This window comes from Anabrus simplex, chromosome 14 (assembly GCF_040414725.1).
Source record: "Anabrus simplex isolate iqAnaSimp1 chromosome 14, ASM4041472v1, whole genome shotgun sequence".
Taxonomy (NCBI): Eukaryota; Metazoa; Arthropoda; class Insecta; order Orthoptera; family Tettigoniidae; genus Anabrus; species Anabrus simplex.
The window spans coordinates 88,643,900-88,664,011 of record NC_090278.1 but is presented as its reverse complement, the minus strand read 5'-3'; the positions used below and the strand labels follow the sequence as shown (position 1 = coordinate 88,664,011).

At 38.3% G+C, this 20,112-nt stretch overlaps 1 protein-coding gene across 1 annotated transcript; it reads left to right on the top strand.

Annotated features, from left to right (window-relative positions):
• The first annotated feature begins 5 nt into the window (after positions 1-5).
• DZIP1 (DAZ interacting zinc finger protein 1) lies at positions 6-17,989 on the top strand. The gene is made up of 5 exons (XM_067158355.2): positions 6-119; positions 1,282-1,517; positions 6,551-6,703; positions 17,631-17,807; positions 17,981-17,989. The coding sequence occupies exons 1-5, from the start codon at positions 14-16 to the stop codon at positions 17,987-17,989; spliced, it is 681 nt and encodes a 226-aa protein (XP_067014456.2). The 5' UTR covers positions 6-13.
• Positions 17,990-20,112: the final 2,123 nt, after the last annotated feature.

Here is a 20,112-nt window from a genome sequence, read left to right as displayed (position 1 = left end):
CTTTCATCGAACGATGGATCTGCGAATCGGTGTTAGTCCCGAAGAATTTCCTAAAGTTGCCAAGGAAATGGGATTTGGTTTCAGCCTACGAAGAGGAAGAGTTGACTGGGACAGAATAGGTTCGTTACTAATCATCCAAATGATCCTTGCTTTCTTACAGTGGTTTTAATGGAATTGTCAGAATTACTTTAGAAAACTGAACGGAGAATGACTGAAGCATGGCAAAATAATAATAATAGGCTAATAATAATAATAATAATAATAATATGGGTTTAATAATGCTATTTGTTTTGCGTCCCACTAACTACTTTTTAAGGTCTTAGGAGACGCTGAGGTGCCGGAATTTAGTTCCGCAGGAGTTCTTTTACGTGCCGGTAAATCTACCGACATGGGGCTGTCGTATTTGAGCACCTTCAAATACCACCAGACTGAGCCAGGATCGAACCTGCCAAGTTGGGGTTAGAAAGCCAGCACCTTAACCGTCTGAGCCACTCAGCCCGGCAATAATATGGGTTTACCGTCCCACTAAGTACTTTTACGGTTTTTGGAGAAGCCAAGTTGCAGAATTTTACGCCGTTACCGGGATGGAACTCGCCTTCATGAGCTTAGAAGTAAGAGTTCTCACCGTCAGTCTAGAGGGTCTAGGGTTTGATTCCAGATCAGGCCTGCGGTTTTTAGCTGTGTATGTTCATTCTTCTGGTGGTGGTGATTATTGTTTTAAGAGGAAGTACAACTAGGCAACCATCCTCTCATTCTTCTGGCTCAGGTGAGGTTTTTTGTGTTCTTAATACACATCACTTCATCTGCACACATCACTACCAACTATTACAGAAACATGCAATAGTGAATACATTCCTCCTCATAGGGCTGGCGCCAGGAAGGGCATCCAGCTGTAAAGCTGGGCCATTTCCAAACAAAGTGTTAAACCCCACTAAAACTGGGAAACGGCCAGAAGAAAAAATTGACTTTCTAGGGTATTTTGCTGTCCCAGAGTAGGCTAGGTTTCTGATTGTTGAGTCTCATATTAGGTTATACCGGTTTATAATTTTCAAATTTAGAATCCATTCTGCACGACAGCCTTTTCTAAACCACCTTGATAGTTCCCGATTTTTCTGTCTATTATTGGTCCTGTTCTGTTTTGAAGAACGTTTTACAGGATCTTCTTGTATGCGACTGCTACCAGGAAGATTCCTCTGTTTTGTGCCCATTCTTTCAATATAAGTGTATATCTTGCCTGATGGTTATTTCAAGATGTAATTTTTCTCTTCGTTTCAATTTCAGATACTCTTGACGTGGACCGATTAATACAAGAGAGAGACCTGATGAGACTGCACGAGAACCTCAACAACATTGTGAACTACAGTCTAAATAACGAATATGATGTCAAAATTTTAGACCCTAATTTTGTTAAATTATTTCGGCTGGCACAGTTGGCTGTTGATTACCTGATGTATTCTGAACAGCACCTGTATAACAGTGTTGAACTTCTACAACATGAACTTTCTTTATCAGTAAAGGTAAGCTCATTCATTACAAAATTTTAGCCTGAACAATGTAAGTTAAATAATAATAATTATTATGGCATTCTTCACAAAAATATGATACACTATTTTCACACATACATATGAGTCGGCTATTTGCAAAACCGGCCATCTCCCAAACAAACGAAATCCATTGAAATCCACTTTTTGTGCTGAATGTGTTCTCTGTCCACTTTTACACAACCAGCTTAGGCCTATTTACTTCATAAAAAATTGGAGTTAGTTGCAAACACGGCCGTCTGCGTATGGTTATGAGTTGCAACACCGGCCATCTCCTCTTAATGCTAGAGGACAGACAATCGCAGCAATTGTGCGAGAAAGAATAGCTGATTCATGGTGGCTATTGTAGGTGTTGTAGTTCTTTTGTAAGGAAAGTTGTGGTTTTTTCATAGAACTGTGTAGCTATTATAATTATATTGGGAAAAATGGACACTAAGGTCGATGAAGAGACACCTGAAAGGGCCAGAAAAAGGCAGAGGAATCCGGCTTCTTGGAAATGAGAAAAACAGAAAAGGGAAAGGTAAGTGTATCTTTTAAGGTTATGCTTTGATGTTGTTCAGTAAAATATGTTTTTAAACATCGCTGATTTATTTTGAATTACCGGGCGAGTTGGCTGTGCGGTTAGGGGCGCGCGGCTGTGAGCTTGCATCCGGGAGATAGTGGGTTCAAATCCCACTGTCGGCAGTCCTGAAGATGGCTGTCCGTGGTTTCCCATTTTCACACCAGGCAAATGCTGCAGCTGTACTGTAATTAAGGCCACAGCCACTTCCTTCCAACTCCTAGGCCTTTCCTATCCCATCGTCACAATAAGACCTATCTGTGTCGGTGCGACATAAAGCCACTACCCAAAAAAAAAAATTAATAAATTTGAATTTGCACAATAATGGGGGTGTTTTGTTTTCAAACAGATATTGTGCTTCAAGTGAAAGGCCGAAACCTCCAGTGTGTGGGCATTCAACATATCCTGACAAAATAAAACAAGATTGCTTCATTCTGAAGTACATTGACGTTATGCCTCCAGTTTGACATAGGCCTAGTGCTGCCACCAGGGAAGCAAAAACACTTTCATTTGAAAGACAACCAAAATTCCTGTGTACAGGGAAACATTTCTAAGTGTATTAGGTATTACAAAACACAGAGTACAGGGAGTGACAAAATGTTTTCAAAAGTCTGGTTTAATGTCAAAAGAAAATAGGGGAGGTGACCGTAGAGCCCAGATATATTCACAAAAGAGGGATGCAGTTATAAGTTTCATAAAGCAATTCAGAGGTCTGGAATCATATTTTCGTTAGAATATAAGTAGTGAGTTAAATATTAAGAAAATGTGGTGCATGTATAACTCCCAAACTGTCACTGAATTATGGGTAAAAGAAAGTATTTTTCGCTAAATTTTCACCGCATGCTTTAACATTGGATTTGGCTTCCCACGTACGGATGTATGTTCCAAGTGTCTTCAATTAGATGAAAGAATTAAACTGGCTGACAATCCAGAGGTCTTAAGAACAGAAAAAAACCTGCATAAAATGAGGACTAAAGTATTTTACCAACTAATGAAAGAAGAGAGATGATTTGCTGAATCTCTCTCTTTTGATTGTCAAAAAAATTTCCCTATGCCTGAAATTCCAGACCAGGCAACATATTTAATAGGCAAGTGTATTTACACAATTTCACCATCGTGAGTGGTTTTTCAAATAAAGCCATTGACAGATAACACATTTATTTATTCATGGGGTGAAAATGATTTGCCGAAAGGAGCCAATGAAATAGCATCAGTGCTTTATCATAAGCTAATTACTACTGATATGTCCAATGTTTCTTCTATAAGGTGTTTTGCTGATGGATGTGGGGGGCAAAACAAAAATTCTATCATATCAATGCTCTCCTTTTGGTTTGTCACAAAGGCACCTAAAATCATTGAGGAAATTGAGTTGATTTTCCCTGTGACAGGCCATTCATTTTTACCATCCGATAGAGTTTTCGGGCTCATTGAAAAACAAACAAAGAAAATAGAAACTTTAATACAACCTGAGGAATTTCATAATGTTCTTTCTCAGTATGGCAAATTATTCCATCTAGGAAAAGATGGCAATGTTCCCGACTTTGACTGGAAAACAGAATGTATTTCTATTTTCAAGCCTACAGGGAAATGGCACTTCAAATTTTCTGCTGCGAAAAGCGTTATTTTGACCATATCCAAAGGAGGTAATTCAGTGTTAATTCAAGGTGAACCCAACTACAGAATAGACGTTGGAATAAAATTAGGCATTTGTTAGAAAGGCAAAAATGCTGGTAAAATAGTAAACAATTTAAAGGCAAAAGATGTTGAATGTCTGTTGACTAAACATTTTGGGACTCAGTGGAGAAATGTTGAAGTGCTTAAGTTTTACAAAGAACTCATTGATAACAATAACCTTCCACAAAACAACCCAGAAGATGAGGGAGATGCATGTGAGCACAGTGTATACAGTGGCATTAATGTTTAATTTCATGTTTAGTGTTTTTAAAGTTTAATTTTTAAAAATTTAGTTCTGGTTCATTTTGTGTCAATACATTGACTTTTTATACTGCATTGATTTTTTAAGTTAACTTTCCAATAAAGCATTTTTTGTAAATTTTCATTTCTTCAGTTTCTTTAGTTTAGTGCAAACCCGGCCATCTCCAAATTTGAACTTTAAATATTTCAAATAATTATACGAATAAAACATTGGCATTCTGTAACATTCCTTACATTGCTATTTATAAGTGATAAAGCAAATACAAATAATTCTAAATCTATTTATATATATTTTATACATTTGTTTGGTCTCCTGAAAAAATTAACCATTTGGAGATGGCCGGTTTTGCAAATAGACGACTCATATATATCATCATCTCCCTAGCATTGGGACAGCTCTTTGGATCTTACTTGTCCCTTTGTTCTGTTCTGGGATTCAGTCGAATATATGCTGCACATTCTCATATCTGCATTGATGGTGTCCTGTTGTCATCACTTAGGTTTGCCTCTAAGTCTCCGCCTTCAACCTTATGGTTGAAAGATATGTTGGCGACAGTTGCCTTACCATCGTAGCGGTACTCCTTGCATTTTCTCTCTCACCAAGCAAGTGGCCGTGTGGTTAGGGTCACGCAGCTGTGAACATGCATTCGAGATATAGTGCAGCCCTGAAGATGGTTTTCCATGGTTTTCCATTTTTAAACCAGGCGAATGCTTAAAGCCACTGCCACTTATTGACCACTCCTAGCCCTTTGCTGTCCCGTAGTCATAAGGCCTATCTGTGTCGCTGCAACGCTGCAACATAAAATACCGGGCGAGCTGGCCGTTCGGTTAGGGGTGCACAGGTGTGAGCTTGCATTTGGGAGATAGTGGGTTTGAACCCCACTGTCGGCAGCCCTGAAGATGGTTTTCTGTGGTTTCCCATTTTCATGCCACGCAAATGCTGGAGCTGTACCTTAATTAACCCGCGGTTACTCGCATGGTGAGCGCGGCGCTCACCTTCGTACTACATTGCTTTCAGTTGGAATGTTTCAAGACCTCCACCTTTGAAAGTCTCTGTACCTTTGTAACAGATTGTTATGGAGGGGATGTGTCAGTCATTTTCATTAATTTTGAAAATAAACACCCGCAATTCATTATTAGGCACGGCAGTGTATGTTTGGTGAGCGGTGCGCTCAGTCGCGAGGAACTGTTCTACTTATATGTTGCGTATTGTAATAAGTCAGGATTTGTTTTACGCTTGCATTTAATGTGAAATGTTTATACTGTGGCTGTTGTTAGACAATATTTACAAGTTATTGTGGCATCCAGTGATCAGATACTTTCGTAGTTGGGTGAAACGAAGCAGGAAAGGTCTTGAACATCGAGACTGATGGTAATGAAACAGATGAGGTTTACGAAAGTAATCATAACTCTGTTTCAGAGTGTCTGCATGTTCTGGGGAAGGAGAGGAACTTTCGTTTATAGCAATCTGTGATATCAATGTACATAGCTTGTTTTACGGTCGGATGCCCTTCCTGACGCCATCCTCAGATGAGGAGTTAATAAAGATGAAATAAATGATGGTGAACAAAGTTGGCTAATATAGTTGGAAGGAATCGGCTGTAGTCTATGAATAGAAATTGCCCCGGTTGCCTGGAAGCGTAAAGAGGAAACCATTCTCAGGACAGCTAATGGTGGGGATCGAACTCGCGTGTCTCCTGAATGTACAGCTTTTCTCCATAGCCACTCCACTCGGCCATGTTCCTTAATAAATAACTATCTCAGATGAACATATTAAGAATACCTGCATCTTTATATGGGCATATTATAGCCTTTAAACATAAAGGTGAGCGCTGCACTCACCAGCGAGTAACGGTGCACGTAAGGACCTAGCGAGTAATGCCGGGTTAAGGCCACGGCTGCTTCCTTCCCACTCCTAGGCCTTTCCTATTCCATCGTTGCCACAAGACTTGTCTGTTTCGGTGCTACGTAAAGCAAATTGTAAGAAAATAAAAAAAAATAGGAAATTGCAGAATTGCATTTTCTCATGGGTGGGGCAGTATCAAACTGTTTACTCAGTGTGTTATTCCGGATATGATCTAATAGCGATATGTCCGTTGTCCAATTAACATTCCCATGATGTGGAGACAATGCTCCGTGGCTTTAGTTGTAGGCCAGCACTCTTTTCCATACAATGCCACTGGACGGACAATATTCGTGATCTTAGATTGCAGGTACACAGGCATCTTTTGACCGTGTAGTGTTCCCGTAACTTCTCACCGTCTCATTCGGATACGCTCTCAGGTTGCTACCAAATGTAACTTAGCTTTCCAGTGTGTCGAACACACTATTTCAACTTATAAATATTACACTATAACATACCTGTAAAAAAACAAAAACATTATTAAACAGCGAGTAAAGATACACACTGTTAAACAAGGAATGACCTGTTTCACCAATAATTATGAATATTGTATTATATTTTATAAGTATTCAGCATCTTTAAGATATCCTTGTGTTGATTTTCCTGTTTTAGGAGATCGATAGACTCAAGCATGAGTGCAGGAAGAAGGACGATGACTTAAAAAATATGAAGAAACAGATGAAGGAGAGAGAACGGAGATTTCCAGAGGCTCACACGCATCACCATCACCAGCAGTTAAGCAGTGATGCCTCAGGAGTGTCCAGAGTAAGGCTTTAATGTTTGCTAAAAGAACTGGGGCAGGGTTAGTGACTAAAATGATTTCCTTTTACTTTTCAGGAAAAATTGAACATTGAAGTACCTTTATTTTAACCCTCTTGCACTCAGCCTGTATGCAGGGGTTTGCTTAAGCAGTTCAAATTAATTTTTGTGATTTTTGCAACCAAATTACAAAAAATCAACACATCAGTTGTGTAACACATAATAAAATAAAATAAAATAAATCACACTGATTTACAAAACTGTGAGCATTTCAGAAATGAATACAGTAAAACCTCGTTATTCAAAGTCGTTGGGACGCAAAAATTGGACTTCGAATTACGTGATTTTGGCTTTTCGAACTTTCCTATGACAGGGGAAGGCAGTCTCTTGCTTCCGTGCCGTGTGCAGTTTGCACTGCATAGCAACACAGTACATTTCCCGGCTGGCAATTCCCTCCTTTAAAACTATAAGTCCGTTTGGCCTCAGCATAATAAAAAAAAAAAAAAAAAGTAAAACAAACATTGCAGTTTCCTCGGCATTGATGATATTGTTTCATGCTTACGAATTGATTGTAGGCTATAAGCCACGCTTTTTTGCCAACTGTTGGCATCGCCAGCGTTCGCGGATTCTACTTCTCTGCACACTGCCTGCTAAGTGATACCGTGGCATTCCTAAAAACACCGAATACAAAATAATTACGATTCCGCTCAAACACAGCAAATATGAAGCGCACTGTAGACACGCCAAGGTGGTGAAAGTGCGCAAAGATACTCCTTGACGTTCCGAAAGATGCGTTTTGTCATGACGCGGAGTAATTTAGAACGCGGAGAAATTTTGAATTTAAATTACTCTGTAAAATACTTTTTTTTTTTTTAATGTACAGGCAGTTTCGAATTAAAAGTCTGAATTTTGGTAACGGGACTGACATTGTTTTTCGAATTATGAATTATCCATATTTTGAATTAAACAATTTAAATAACATGCAAAACCGTACCTCATGTTTCCGGCAACGAGAGCTGCTTCAAATTAGGCGAGATTTTGAATTAACCTATTTCGAATTATCGAGGTTCTACTGTATACCTTGAGCATACTATTATTGGTAAAGCTGAAAAATAAATTAAACTTTGAAAATAATTTATGAAAAATGAATAATAGTTTTCTTCTTCTTTTATGACCGCATAGGATCACTTTACTCAGCCCATCGTTCAGATCTGTCTGAAGGGATTGTCCGGGCTTTGCGGTCCTCCCAGTACTTCTTCAGACACTCCGATTTTCATGACCTTTCCTCAGTTGAAAATGTGCGTATTGTTGGTTTGTTTCATGTAAGGGTAAAGTGGAAGTTTGTATTCTTGAGTTTTGTATTCAGTTTTATTTTATTTGTGACTAGCTGATGTACCCGTGCTTCGCTACGGGATTCTCAGAAAGACTGACTTGGTGGTTTTCCTAACTGAATTCAACATAGGTCATTACAAAAACGTCAGTAGGAATGTAGCGATTGAAAGCAATGTTATCATATAAAATACTCGATCAAATGATAAACTGCACATTTTCTCCCTTTCAACGAACAGTACTACGGTGCCGATCTAACAGTCCAAATTTCCAGAGCTGGAGCAATCAGGTCGCAGACTGCCATGAACACTCCTCTGTCATTATTCCGTTAAATATGCACGCTGCTTATTCCAATCAGTGTCTCAGAGTAGGGATTGAATAGCTCGAATGCTATGATGCTATTTTTTTTTTTTTGCTTTACGTCGCACCGACGCAGATATGTCTCATGGCGACGATGGGTTAGGAAAGGCCTAGGAAGTGGAAGGAAGCGGTCGTGGCCTTAATTAAGGTAAGTCCCGACATTTGCCTGGTGTGAAAATGGGAAACCATGGAAACCATTTTCAGGGCTGCCGACAGTGGGGCCCGAACCCACTATTTCCCTATTACTGGATACTGGTGAATGCTATATTTGAATCAGTGTGTTACGTACCTGCAGTATCAGAAAATGTATGAACCAGAGGAATGGCATGCTAAAGAAGAAAGTTTCCCAACTCCCCAGCTATTTCCCGCCAATGTTCAGTCAGGCTGTTATACTCGGTACACAGTAGAAATCCCATCTATCGGAGTTGAGCGGCACCATAAGAAACGAAGAACATCACAACAAACAATGGTCAATGTAAAGTAATTGTTGATCAGTGTTAAGCGCTTTGGATATTGTAGGCCTTCTGAAATACCACTCTCATCATAGTCGCTACGGTAAAACTGAATGAAACATAAATGATCGGAAATTGTACTGTCTATAACTTTTGTTATGTAGTACCGTACTTTTCTATAGCACCAATAACATAGGTACCGGTATTTAAAATTAATTTTAGGCGCCTTCCCCTAAACTGCCATTTCATCTCGGGGAAAATAAAAATTATTTACAGCCTAGACTGTAGTTTCTTATCCCCGACTCTACATAGCGGTTTTCATTAAATTCTGTTAACCCATTTTCTCGTGGCTCGGCGTTGATATGGACTTAGCAACAAAAATACAAATTCATTAATATCTGTGTTATCAGAGCCGGTATGGTAAAAATGTATAAGATATAAATGACTGGAAATTGAATTATATATAACTTTAGTTATATAGTATTTATCGATAGGACCGCTAATAATATAAATATTCGATAATTAAATTTAAGGCCTTCCCCTAAACTACCATTTCACTCAGCGTGAATAAAATGATTTATAGCCTAGATTGTAGCGGCTCATCCCCCGACTTTACATTCCGATTTTCATTAAATTCTCTTCAGCCGTTTTCTCGTGATGCGTGTACATACATACAGACAGACAGACAGACAGACAGACAGACAGACAGACAGAAATTACGGAAAAGTAAAAAATGCATTTTCTTGTTACTGTGGACATGACCGATACAGAAATGCCATTCTTTTCTAATTCTGAGCAATGTACAGACAAAACTCTTATTTTATATATATAGATGTCTTCTGTTGTAAGGTCTATTTCCTTCAGATCCTCTCTTACTTCTCTGATCCATTTATATCCTGTTGTGGTATTTTTTGAGATGAGATTGTGTTGTACTAGTTGTTTCAGAAGTCTCGAATCCTGCATCCTCATGATATGTCCAAAGAATTCCTATCTCCTCTTATGCATAGTATCTGTAATGGGTTCTAGCTCTTTGTACACGACTTTGTTAGGTATTATCCGCCACCGTCCATCTTTCTGGTATTTTTTGTTGATGCAGGTTCTTCCAATTCTCCTTTCAGTCTACAGTGTAAGATCTAACTTCACCTGCTCAGTCTTCAATGTGTTAGTAGTGATTTCAGAGAGGTGGCACTTCTCCTTGTAATATGGAATTGTAGAAGAGGCCGTTATCTATTCAAAATTGGAGCAAAAACCAGTAACTTTCATAAATACATTTTTAAAAAACCTTTTTTAGTGCTTTCAGTTTTTTAAATTTTCACAATGCGTATTAAAAACATGAAAAGTTACGTTTTCACACACACACAATGATACATTTATGAAACACAACGTACATACTAATTGTTGAGAAATGGAAAAATTGCATTAATTGTATAAATTGGTTCTAGTTGTCGGCCGCTCAAACCGTGCGACTATGAAGCTGCTTTGTTAGTATCAACTTAGCATCATGATAGAATTAGGTTTCGATGATGTGCTGCTACAGGGTATGTTTTGAATGAAGTACAAGCACTGCAGAATGTGTTTGAGCACTCCGGTAACGTCTTGTGTACGTTGAAATGGATATATAAGTACTTAATCTCACCAACGACGTATGTCACTCAACCTCCACAGAACATTACCATCGATTTACTTTGCACGGCGCTTGTCTTCAGAGTGTTAAAGGAATGCTGATCAAAGCTGGAGAAACCTTTCCCCTTCCGTGTTCTGGGTTTCTCATAGAATTAGGTTTGAACAAATAGTCCTGTTGACAGATTTCCCTGATTGCCCTTAAAATGTTCAGCCTCTATACTAAAAAGTGATCCCTGTTGACATGGAGAAGTAATTTTTAGGAACCGTTTTAGATAGAACAACAACCAGGAAAAACTTTCAATTTACATTGTCTTTTGTTAACCGATACTTTTGGGAAGTTGTTTTAAATAGATAAAAGTATTAAATCTAATATTTAGAGCACCTGACCAAGAATTCAAATCAAAATCTCTTTATTTGTAAATGAGGTGTCTACCTCGGTGGCAAATGGTACACTAAAATACATTATTGTCAAGCACTAAATATTAAATTAACAAGAGAAGAAAATTTTCTTATAATACAATATTATACAATTTACGCTAACAATTTTTTCTATTAAACACCCAGCTCATCCTTAATAAATTTATATTGTTTACAAAATTCTACTTATAATATCTCCTGTACTACTTACAAATATAGTCAACTGATATACAGTATGTGGAATTACTTCAAATGATACTATACAACTGCATTTTAAAACTTTTTTTTTTTACCCATTCTGGAACCTAAGTAGCATAACGACTTTCTGCGTCTTAACCAGAGCCCCTTTTGCCACCACTTTTCAGAGTTCCTGAAGGGCCTTCACAGCTACCGTAGCGGTCCCAGGGCCCTCAAAGTCCCCACTGTACTTCATCCCTACAGGCAGTCCCCTACTTTGGCTGTCCAGACTCCTTAGACCAGGCGATGGAATTAATTTATTCACACACATTTTTTAAAATTTACAATAACCTGCACTGGTCGAATGCCCTCTAACACTTAATTTACTTTCTCTGTTGCTGTTTATTCTCTTCTTGAATATCTGTACAGATTTTGGAAAAGGATCAATCACTACCCCTAGTAAACTGTTCCACTCCTTCACACCCTTCCCAATGAATGAAAATTTACCCCAATCGCTTCTGCTAAAATTCCTTCTAATTTTATATTTGTGTCTGTCCTGCCGATATAATTATTTTCCAACTGAAGCCTCTCACGGATATCTCCCCATCCTTTTTCTCTTGTATAGGCTCTATATAATCCTATAAGTCTAGTTTTCTCCCTTCTCTTACTTAAAGTTTCCCACCCAAGTTCCTTTAACATTTCTGATACACTACTCTTTCTCCTGAAATCACCTGTTACAAATCTTGCTGCTTTCCTCTGCACACTATCTATTTCTTTTATTAAGTATTCTTGGTGAGGATACCAAACACTGTTTGCATATTCCAATAATGGATGAACCATACTTAAGTAACTTTTTTCTTTTAATTCTTTATTGCATCTTTTAAGTAGCCTCATTATGACATGTAACGATCTGTATGCTTTCCCAACAATATCATCAATATGACCCTTCCAGTGCAAATTACTTTCAAATCTCACACCTAAGTATTTGCACTTGCCATGTTTTGGGATAACTACCTCATCCAAAGTATATTCAAATTCAGTTTTAAAGCTCCTGTTTGTAAAAGTTGTAACAGTTGATATGCCTCCATTAACCTTCATATTATTTTCTTCAACCCATTGTTGGATACTTTCAAGGTTCCTTTGTAATTCTGAACAATCCTCAATGTTATTTATTTCCATATAAACAATTGTGTCATCTGCATACAATCTTATTTTCGATGTTATATTGTTCCCTGAATCATTTGCGTGTATTAAGAAAAGTAACGGACCGATTATACTAACCTGTGCAATTCCCTTCCGAACTTTCTCTTCCTGCGATACATTATTTCCTACTTTGACTTTCTGAACCCTTGAATTTAGAAATGTTTTTATCCAATGTATAACCAAATACAGTAGAGACAATACACGACACTGAGCGAGATATCGAGGGACAACTAATTGGAGCTCACTCTAGCGGATAGACCTGAACAGTACTGATTCTCTCATAAGAGCACGTGTATTTTTGTGTGAAGTTTTTGGTGTTATTTATGCGTTTTCAGTGAGCTGACATAATTAAATAGTAGCGTGTCATTCCTTGATATCTCCTCAACATGAGGGGAAAGGTATGTGCTGTGTTTGGCTGTAGTAATTACGAAGTAGAGAAAAATGCGCGGTTGTTCTTCAGGTTCCCTCGTGACAAGAACATGTAAGTAATATTATGTTTGCATATATATTCTTCCAGTGACAGAGATTTTTATAGTACTTCATAATCTTCTGACCTGCCCGACCCATATTTTAACTGGCATAAAATGTAATACGCATATTTTATTGTATAGTGCAGCAGTTAACCTTCAATACCGATGTGTTGTTGTAGGTGTGATCTGTGGGTTTTGAAATGTCACAGAAGTGATTTGGATAAGGTGTACAAGAAAGAAGGGACGTTACGCTTATATAAGAATTATAAGTTCTGTTCAGATCATTTCCAGGCCAGCGACTTTAAAAATCCTCGACTATACAGCCAAGGGTATGTTACATTTTTACTCTAATTGTACGTAAATATTACTCAAAGCATCACTATCGACAACATTTTCATACTTTTTTTTTTCTTTAATCCATCTTCTCAGATTAAAGCCAGAATTTTATAGTTTTTCTTTCTGTTAGTAGGCTTCATGTTAAGAGGAAAATTGTCCAGCTTTTAAATATTAATTCATTGCATCATGTGTGTAAGGAATGTGCCGATATTTTTATTGACAAGTGTCTTAATGTGATCATACAATGTTTTTTAAATGAGAAAAAAGACAAATCCAACCGTAAAAGTTCAGGCAGGAATGCTAAAGCTAAAAAAGTAACGCATAAATGAAAGATCAAGCCATTTTACAGCAGCCCATTTCATATCTTGTTCATGTGTCTAATTTCAGTCTTTGAATAATAACCTTTTAAATAATTCTTCATTCATTTATCCAGAATTGCTTTAGCAACGTCGAAGTTAATATCTCAATACCACTTTCTTTCTAGACGTAATTTATTTATCCACTTCCGTATATACATTTCCATTGATATTTGAATTTAGCGCGATTTGTTCAAGTCAAGTCACTAGGAGCGCCACCGTCGAATTGTCTCCCACTTTAGCAAGGCGAAATACATAAGTGTCGCGTATTGTCTCTACTGTGTTTGGTGCACCGCCGTCTCAATCCTATATACTGCCTGCTCTATGCTATGCGGTTAACATGCTTCTCAGCGTGAGCTCTTAGTGTCACGAACCTCCGCTAGGGGCGCCAGCTAACGCACCTAATTTATCTCCGTACCCACGTTATTGTGCGTTTGAATCGAGCATTTGTGTGTGTGTCTTCGGTTGTAAAATGATTAATTGTTGTGTTCCTATCTGTATATCAAAAGCAGGAAATACAAATTCTTCAGGTGTGAGGATTCCTGTTATCCCCCAAGTAAACGACTTTAGGAATATTGGCTTAACGCTATATCTAGGCAAGGATCAACCAAGGGCAATCAAAGGATTCTATCCGATTATTCTCGCATTTGTAGCCTGAATTTTAGAGATGGAGATAAAAGATAAAACTAAAAGAAAAATATATTGAAGCCAGAGAGCGTGCCTAGTCGGTCTTCGAATTATCCCCATTACCTTCAAACCAGAAAAATTGCTCCACGAAAGACCAGACAGCGACAAGATCTTCGGAAGAAATCTGTGATGAAACAAGCTCTTCAACCGCTGGAAATACATTGGATGACGAGTACGAAATTCATTTGAACAACGATGTTTCAATACAAGTCAGTATTCCAACGAGTAAGAATGACAGCAGTGATTAGAAAATCAGACATTAGAGGCTCCGATCAAGAATTCTGAGACTGCGGTAACAGCTGATGACTAACCATAACGAAGTTAAAAGACTGCAGAGGAAATTCGAAGACAACACGGAAATCGATCGTCTGAATAAAGTAAAGGAAGCGGCCAAATATAAAGGAGAAACGACTGTTTTTAATCAAATCCATAATTTTCGCAAGACAAAATCCGGGCAGTCAGAACAAATCACGCGGTACTATGTGGCGTGGGGAATAGTATCCCAAACGGTTACGAATATGGCAGGACTCCTGGTCTAGTGTCAGCTCCGTCACAAAGTACTCTGGACAGGTAGTTAAATGGAAAATGTTGATAGTGTTTGTCAGGATTTCCCAATTAGTGAAGGAAAGACTTAGAGCTGAATGTAAAACTCTCAGACCAACAGAGAGGAATGTAACAGTGATTGACGATTAAATGGCTGATCAGGAACGGCTCCTCTACGACCGAACCAGTGACAAGTTCGTTTGCGTGTTGAATGTTGAAGGTGGTATGCGGCACAGATATTGTAAAATCTCCTGCTCTCGCTAATAAAGTGTTGTGTTTTCTTGCAATCCGACTTTGAAAGAAGTTCTCTAGTTCTCCTGCCTACTTCTTCGGCAAAGACTTAGAAGTCTCCGATCTATCTCTTTTAGTTCAGAAGTGATTACTGTAACGCCTTACGACAAAACAATCCAGATTGTGTGCATTTCTATTCACCATCCGATAAAATAGATACTTACAATGGTTGAATGATGATTTCATCGAGTACGTTAAAATAATTCGGTTGGAATCAAAACGTGAAAAACTGAAGTGTCTGACTAATGAAACGGCAAATGGTGTCTCGCTAACTGTGAAATCTATAGTGGAATGTGTCTCTTATCTTTTTAAAAATCGGTTATATTATGTTCTCACTAGATTATTTTCTGGAGACGCAATAGAAGCTCTATTTAGTTCAGTGAGATTGGGTGGTGGATTTAAAGACATGATGAATGCACTGCATGTGTGCTATAAAACGTATCCTGAAATCTGTTCATGAACAAAGGATCAGCGAAATAGTGATAGAAATTTCTTTGTGTCCACTGCTGGTAAATAACAGTAACAAAAGGACTAAAAAGGTGCTACATTACTCGTGTCGAAAAAATTCTGAAATTTGTATGTACCATGCAGCATGGGATGATCCTAACATATCTACTGTAAATGGTAAGATGTCATATATTTTACGTTTCTGTATCTTAAGCCAAACTCAAATGTGAAATGTTAGTTTCTGTATGTGCATTATCTTCTCAATTAGTAACATGTTAAGGATTATTTTTCATTTTATATTGGTGTTACGGACCAACTCTCATTTAACAAACATGTGTTGTGGGTGCGGTAAGTGCTGCCATCTGCAATGTCGGTGTAAACGCAATCCTCGCGGCACAGAGCAGGCAGTATATAGATATTGAGACGGCGGTGGTTTGGTGTAACCCTTACGTCCAATCCTATTCCCTCCAATTTCTTTAATAATATTCCATGTTCCACTCTCATACCTGCCAAGTATTCCGGTTTTTCCGTGAAATGCACGGATTTTGAGTGTGTTTTACGGTCGTACGGATGAACAACGTTATTGTACGGATTTTGAATATCCGCGCTCGGTTTCGCTTTCTGAGGTCAAATCGGATTTGTTTGACTTTCGATAGTAGCTGGTAATACGAGATGCAGTGTTTGAAATTCGACCGGTAAATGTATCGATAATCATGTTATCGATTATCACCGTGCTTTTGTCATCTGTTCGACCTGAACTGCCACTTCATTCAATAAGATGTTCCCAAACAATAAAAGTAGCAGACTGCGATTTTGAAGAAAATGGAATTAATCAAGGAAAGTTAAAATCCTCGACACAATCGAGACCCCATGAACCAAAGGGCAACACGTGCTAACCATTTAGCTCATACTATACAAAACGGTATCAAAATATTGCAACCATGTTATAGGCCTACGAGGTGAAAATAAAAAGCGTGACTTTTACGCCGTTTCGTTTCACGTTTCTTTACACAATTCGTAATAATTGAAAACCTTTAAGTTCAGTTCTCTTATTGCAATTTAAACATATAGGTGGATATTACGGCGATAACCTGTATTTAGGAAAAGATTCCGTAGACCCTTTGCGAACGATAGGTTTATATACCCAATAGGGCGCGGCTCCCGCAGCTCAGCTCAGGCGATGTCACAGGGGTTAGAAATTCAACGCGGCGCGTCTCAAATAATGTCACAGCGGCTTGTGCGAAGCTGCCAACGTAGGAACTAGTTACAAGATTAGGCTATGAGAAAAGATTTTTGGTCCGGCTTGTAACAAGTCTATTGGGTAGAGGGCAACAAAGCGGTCGACAGGCCTCTAGTATCCCACACACTCCACAAGGTACGGCGCGATTAATCACCCTGTGACTAATTAAAACGAATCTGGCGCTCTACGCTTTTTTCTCTTCTTATTATACGAAGTTGGCAGCCCTAGTCAGCCTATACCAACACAGAAAATGGTGGCAAATTTGAGTTTTACGCCGTCTACGTTTTAATTCTTGTAAATAAGAATACTTCTAGGAGTCGGTTAGTGGGTCGAGGAGAAGCGTTGGCACCAGGGGGCTCGTAATGAGGTTGCCCGTGTATAACCTGCGCACAGCACTCCAGCCTACAAGATCCTTGTTCAAGACTAGCAACTCCGAATCGTTCGTACATTCTCGCGTAACAGGTTGCCGCTATTATATGCTAAAAGTATTGAGCAGTCCCTCTAAATTCAAAAAAAAAAACTTTTGCGTATATTTTTCTTACGTACGATCGATCAATGCGGGAAAAGTGTGACCGAGGACAAACCATTTTTCGACGATCGAGAAACGATAGATGCGGGGAAATTTAACATTGGTTTATAAGGAACATTTTTGGGACCGAATAAATTCAACGATGAATACGGGAAAACCACAGTTCCGGGAACGATGCACTGAGGTTCTTCTGTATTTGACTTGTATTAGTATTTTTTATAATCCCCCCCCCCCCTGCCGTCCTTTTCCATTATGTCTCAAGACTGTTACGCATGCGCGTGTTGTTAAAAAATTTCCGCTTAAGGATCTTCCGGATTTCTCTTTTCGAAAGTTGGCAGGTATGCACTCTATCAAAGGCTTTGGAAAGATCTATGGCTATGCAGTCTTGAACCAGGTATTTCTTCCTCTCTGATAAATTGTACTGGTTTACATGTTTTTCTATCATATTTCATTGTCTTATGTTTCATTCTCAGTGCTCCCACTGTGGCAAGATGTTCATGAGTGATGTGTATCTCGAGGCTCACCACACTCGTCGCCATGCCGGTCTTCCCTTTGTTGCTCCAATGGCTACACCAGCACCTAACTCACAGGAGATCGAGCAGCTCCAGACCGAAGTGAAGAGACTTCAAGAGATGCTCACACGAACAGAGGCAAGTCGAGATATTGAATATACTGTCCTTTTTTTTTTTTTTTTTTTTTTTTTTTTTAATCACTGCCAAACCAGCACCTTCTTGGGACTCTGGTGGGAAGGGAAATGTGAGGTCTTCTGTCACATTACACATTACTTTATGATCAATAATGAATATTTATTTTAATTTTTTAGCCAACATAGGACTACTTTAGTCAGGTTTATGGGGATTTTTCTTCTTTCGCTGTTAATGAAGCTGGAAACGGGAAATGAAGATGATAATTTCTTCTTTTTGTCAGCCCAATATCGTTTCATCCTTTCTGAACGTAATTTTCTTTCTGCTTCTGGAATCACTCTTCCTCTTCTCTGCTTGTTGATTTTTGGCTTTAGTCTAGTGTGTTTATCTTTCAATATCTTGAGTGTATTTGTTTTGTATTTTAAATCTTCTATTGTAATATGCAACTCACTCACTCACTCACTCAAGTCTTCTTTAAGTTCAGTGATCCATCTAATATTATTCTTACTCTTACTCTTCCATAATTTTTCTATTATTTTTCTACTGATTCTATTTTCTGGTGATCGTATTAGATGCCCTAAGAATGATATTTCTTTCTTTTTCATTATGCTAGTCACAGGTTCTATTTCTTTATAAACGGTTTCATTGCAAACTAGTCTCCAGACTCTGTTTACTTTATAATTTTTATTTAAACAGGTCCTCAATATTCTCCTTTCTAACTTGAGTACTGGTACTCTATCTATTGCAACTGTGTTTGTTGTTTTGAGTAATGTTTCACATGCATATGTAATTTTTGGCTGGGTGAGTGTTTTGTAGTGTTTCAGTTTGGTTGCTATTATATGATTGTGTTCTTGGTAACATGCTGTGCTGTAACCAGTTTATCTATTCTCTTTTGCCATACTGGTTTCTCGTTCAGGTTATATGTGATTATATTTCACCTAAATATTTAAATTTTTCTACAGTCTTTACTTCTTGGTCTCCCAGTTTAATTTCTTTTGCAAGCAGAAATTGAGTTAGCATAATTTCTGTTTTTTTTTTAAATGAAATTTTCAAACCAATATTTTGAGCTATTTCCTGTAAAGATTTTATTTGTTGTTTTGTTTCCTGAATATCATTGGCGAGAAGAGCTAGATCATCAGCAAATCCTAGACCGTTCAATAATAATAATCGTCATTTATGTACTTATATCAGGAACATATTATTATGTTATTATTTAATATACACAGATTTATATAATAATAGCCCACCTGGTGGCGATGATTGTTAAGGCATGGTTAGCCGGTTCAAATCCTGTTGGTGGAAAAAAAGAAATCATCATCAGAATGTTGGCCAGCAGGAGAGGTGGTGGTATACAATTTCTAATCACTAGATTGCATGCCAAAAGCCTGGATTCAATTCCAAACCTCTCTGCAGTGCTCATATGGAGTGAGGGCATATGACGCTGTTGATGGTGATTCGTCCATCGGATGGGGACTTCATTTTTGAGCCTTGAGCAGACCTTTTGGTTTTATTCGGCAGGACCATCATCTCATACCCAGTCACGTTGGTCGCCTGTTGGTGTCAAATAGAAAGATCTTCACCAGGTTTATTTATTTATGGCTGATGTCACACCACGATAATTAAACAGGAAAAATACAACAGAAAAGGAAATAAAGAAATGAGTTTCTTAACTAACACTATAGTTAAAAACCATCACTGGAAAAAAGAAGACAAGTTTCTTAACTAATACTAGAGATTTACATTGAAGTTACATTTTGTACAGAAAGTGGTCAGAGGCTAATGTCTCAATTTTTAATATAGTCAGTTGCTGTCATACTTACCAACTGGGGGTGAGATGGGTCGCCAGAAAGGGTATCTAAGCGGGCATTTTTCAACTATGTGCCAGACTGTTTGTTTTTCCGCTCCACAATCTCAGCTTGTAGATGATCCTCTGTTCCAGTGAATCAGCAAAATTGTCACAGTTGCTCCTTACCCTAATGAGACTAGACCAGGTTTGGTCATGATACAGGGCATTTTAATCTGTTCAGGTCTAACATTGATTTGCCATTCCTTCCATCTGTCGTTTGTGTTAAATCCATGTTCAGCAAGCTTGCTTGCAGGTCTGAGTGGAGGGTGACAGGAGCAAAGCTTGTTCCTGTTGACAGAAGGAATGTCATCATGGATATACAGCGAAATGTTTTTACATATATGCGTATACTCCTGAACAAGCATGCTTTGTCGCCGTACAAATGCAGGAGCTATGTGACAGATGCGGTGTGGTTATTATTGTTTGTTTTAAGAGGAAGTAGAACTAGGCAATCCCCCTCTATTA

Coding starts and splice junctions, on each gene's coding strand:
- DZIP1 (XM_067158355.2), top strand. CDS start 14: ATGGATCTGCGAATCGGTGTTAGTCCCGAAGAATTTCCTAAAGTTGCC. Junction 1,518..6,550: donor AACTTTCTTTATCAGTAAAG/GTAAGCTCATTC, acceptor TTCCTGTTTTAG/GAGATCGATAGACTCAAGCA. Junction 6,704..17,630: donor ATGCCTCAGGAGTGTCCAGA/GTAAGGCTTTAA, acceptor TTTCATTCTCAG/TGCTCCCACTGTGGCAAGAT.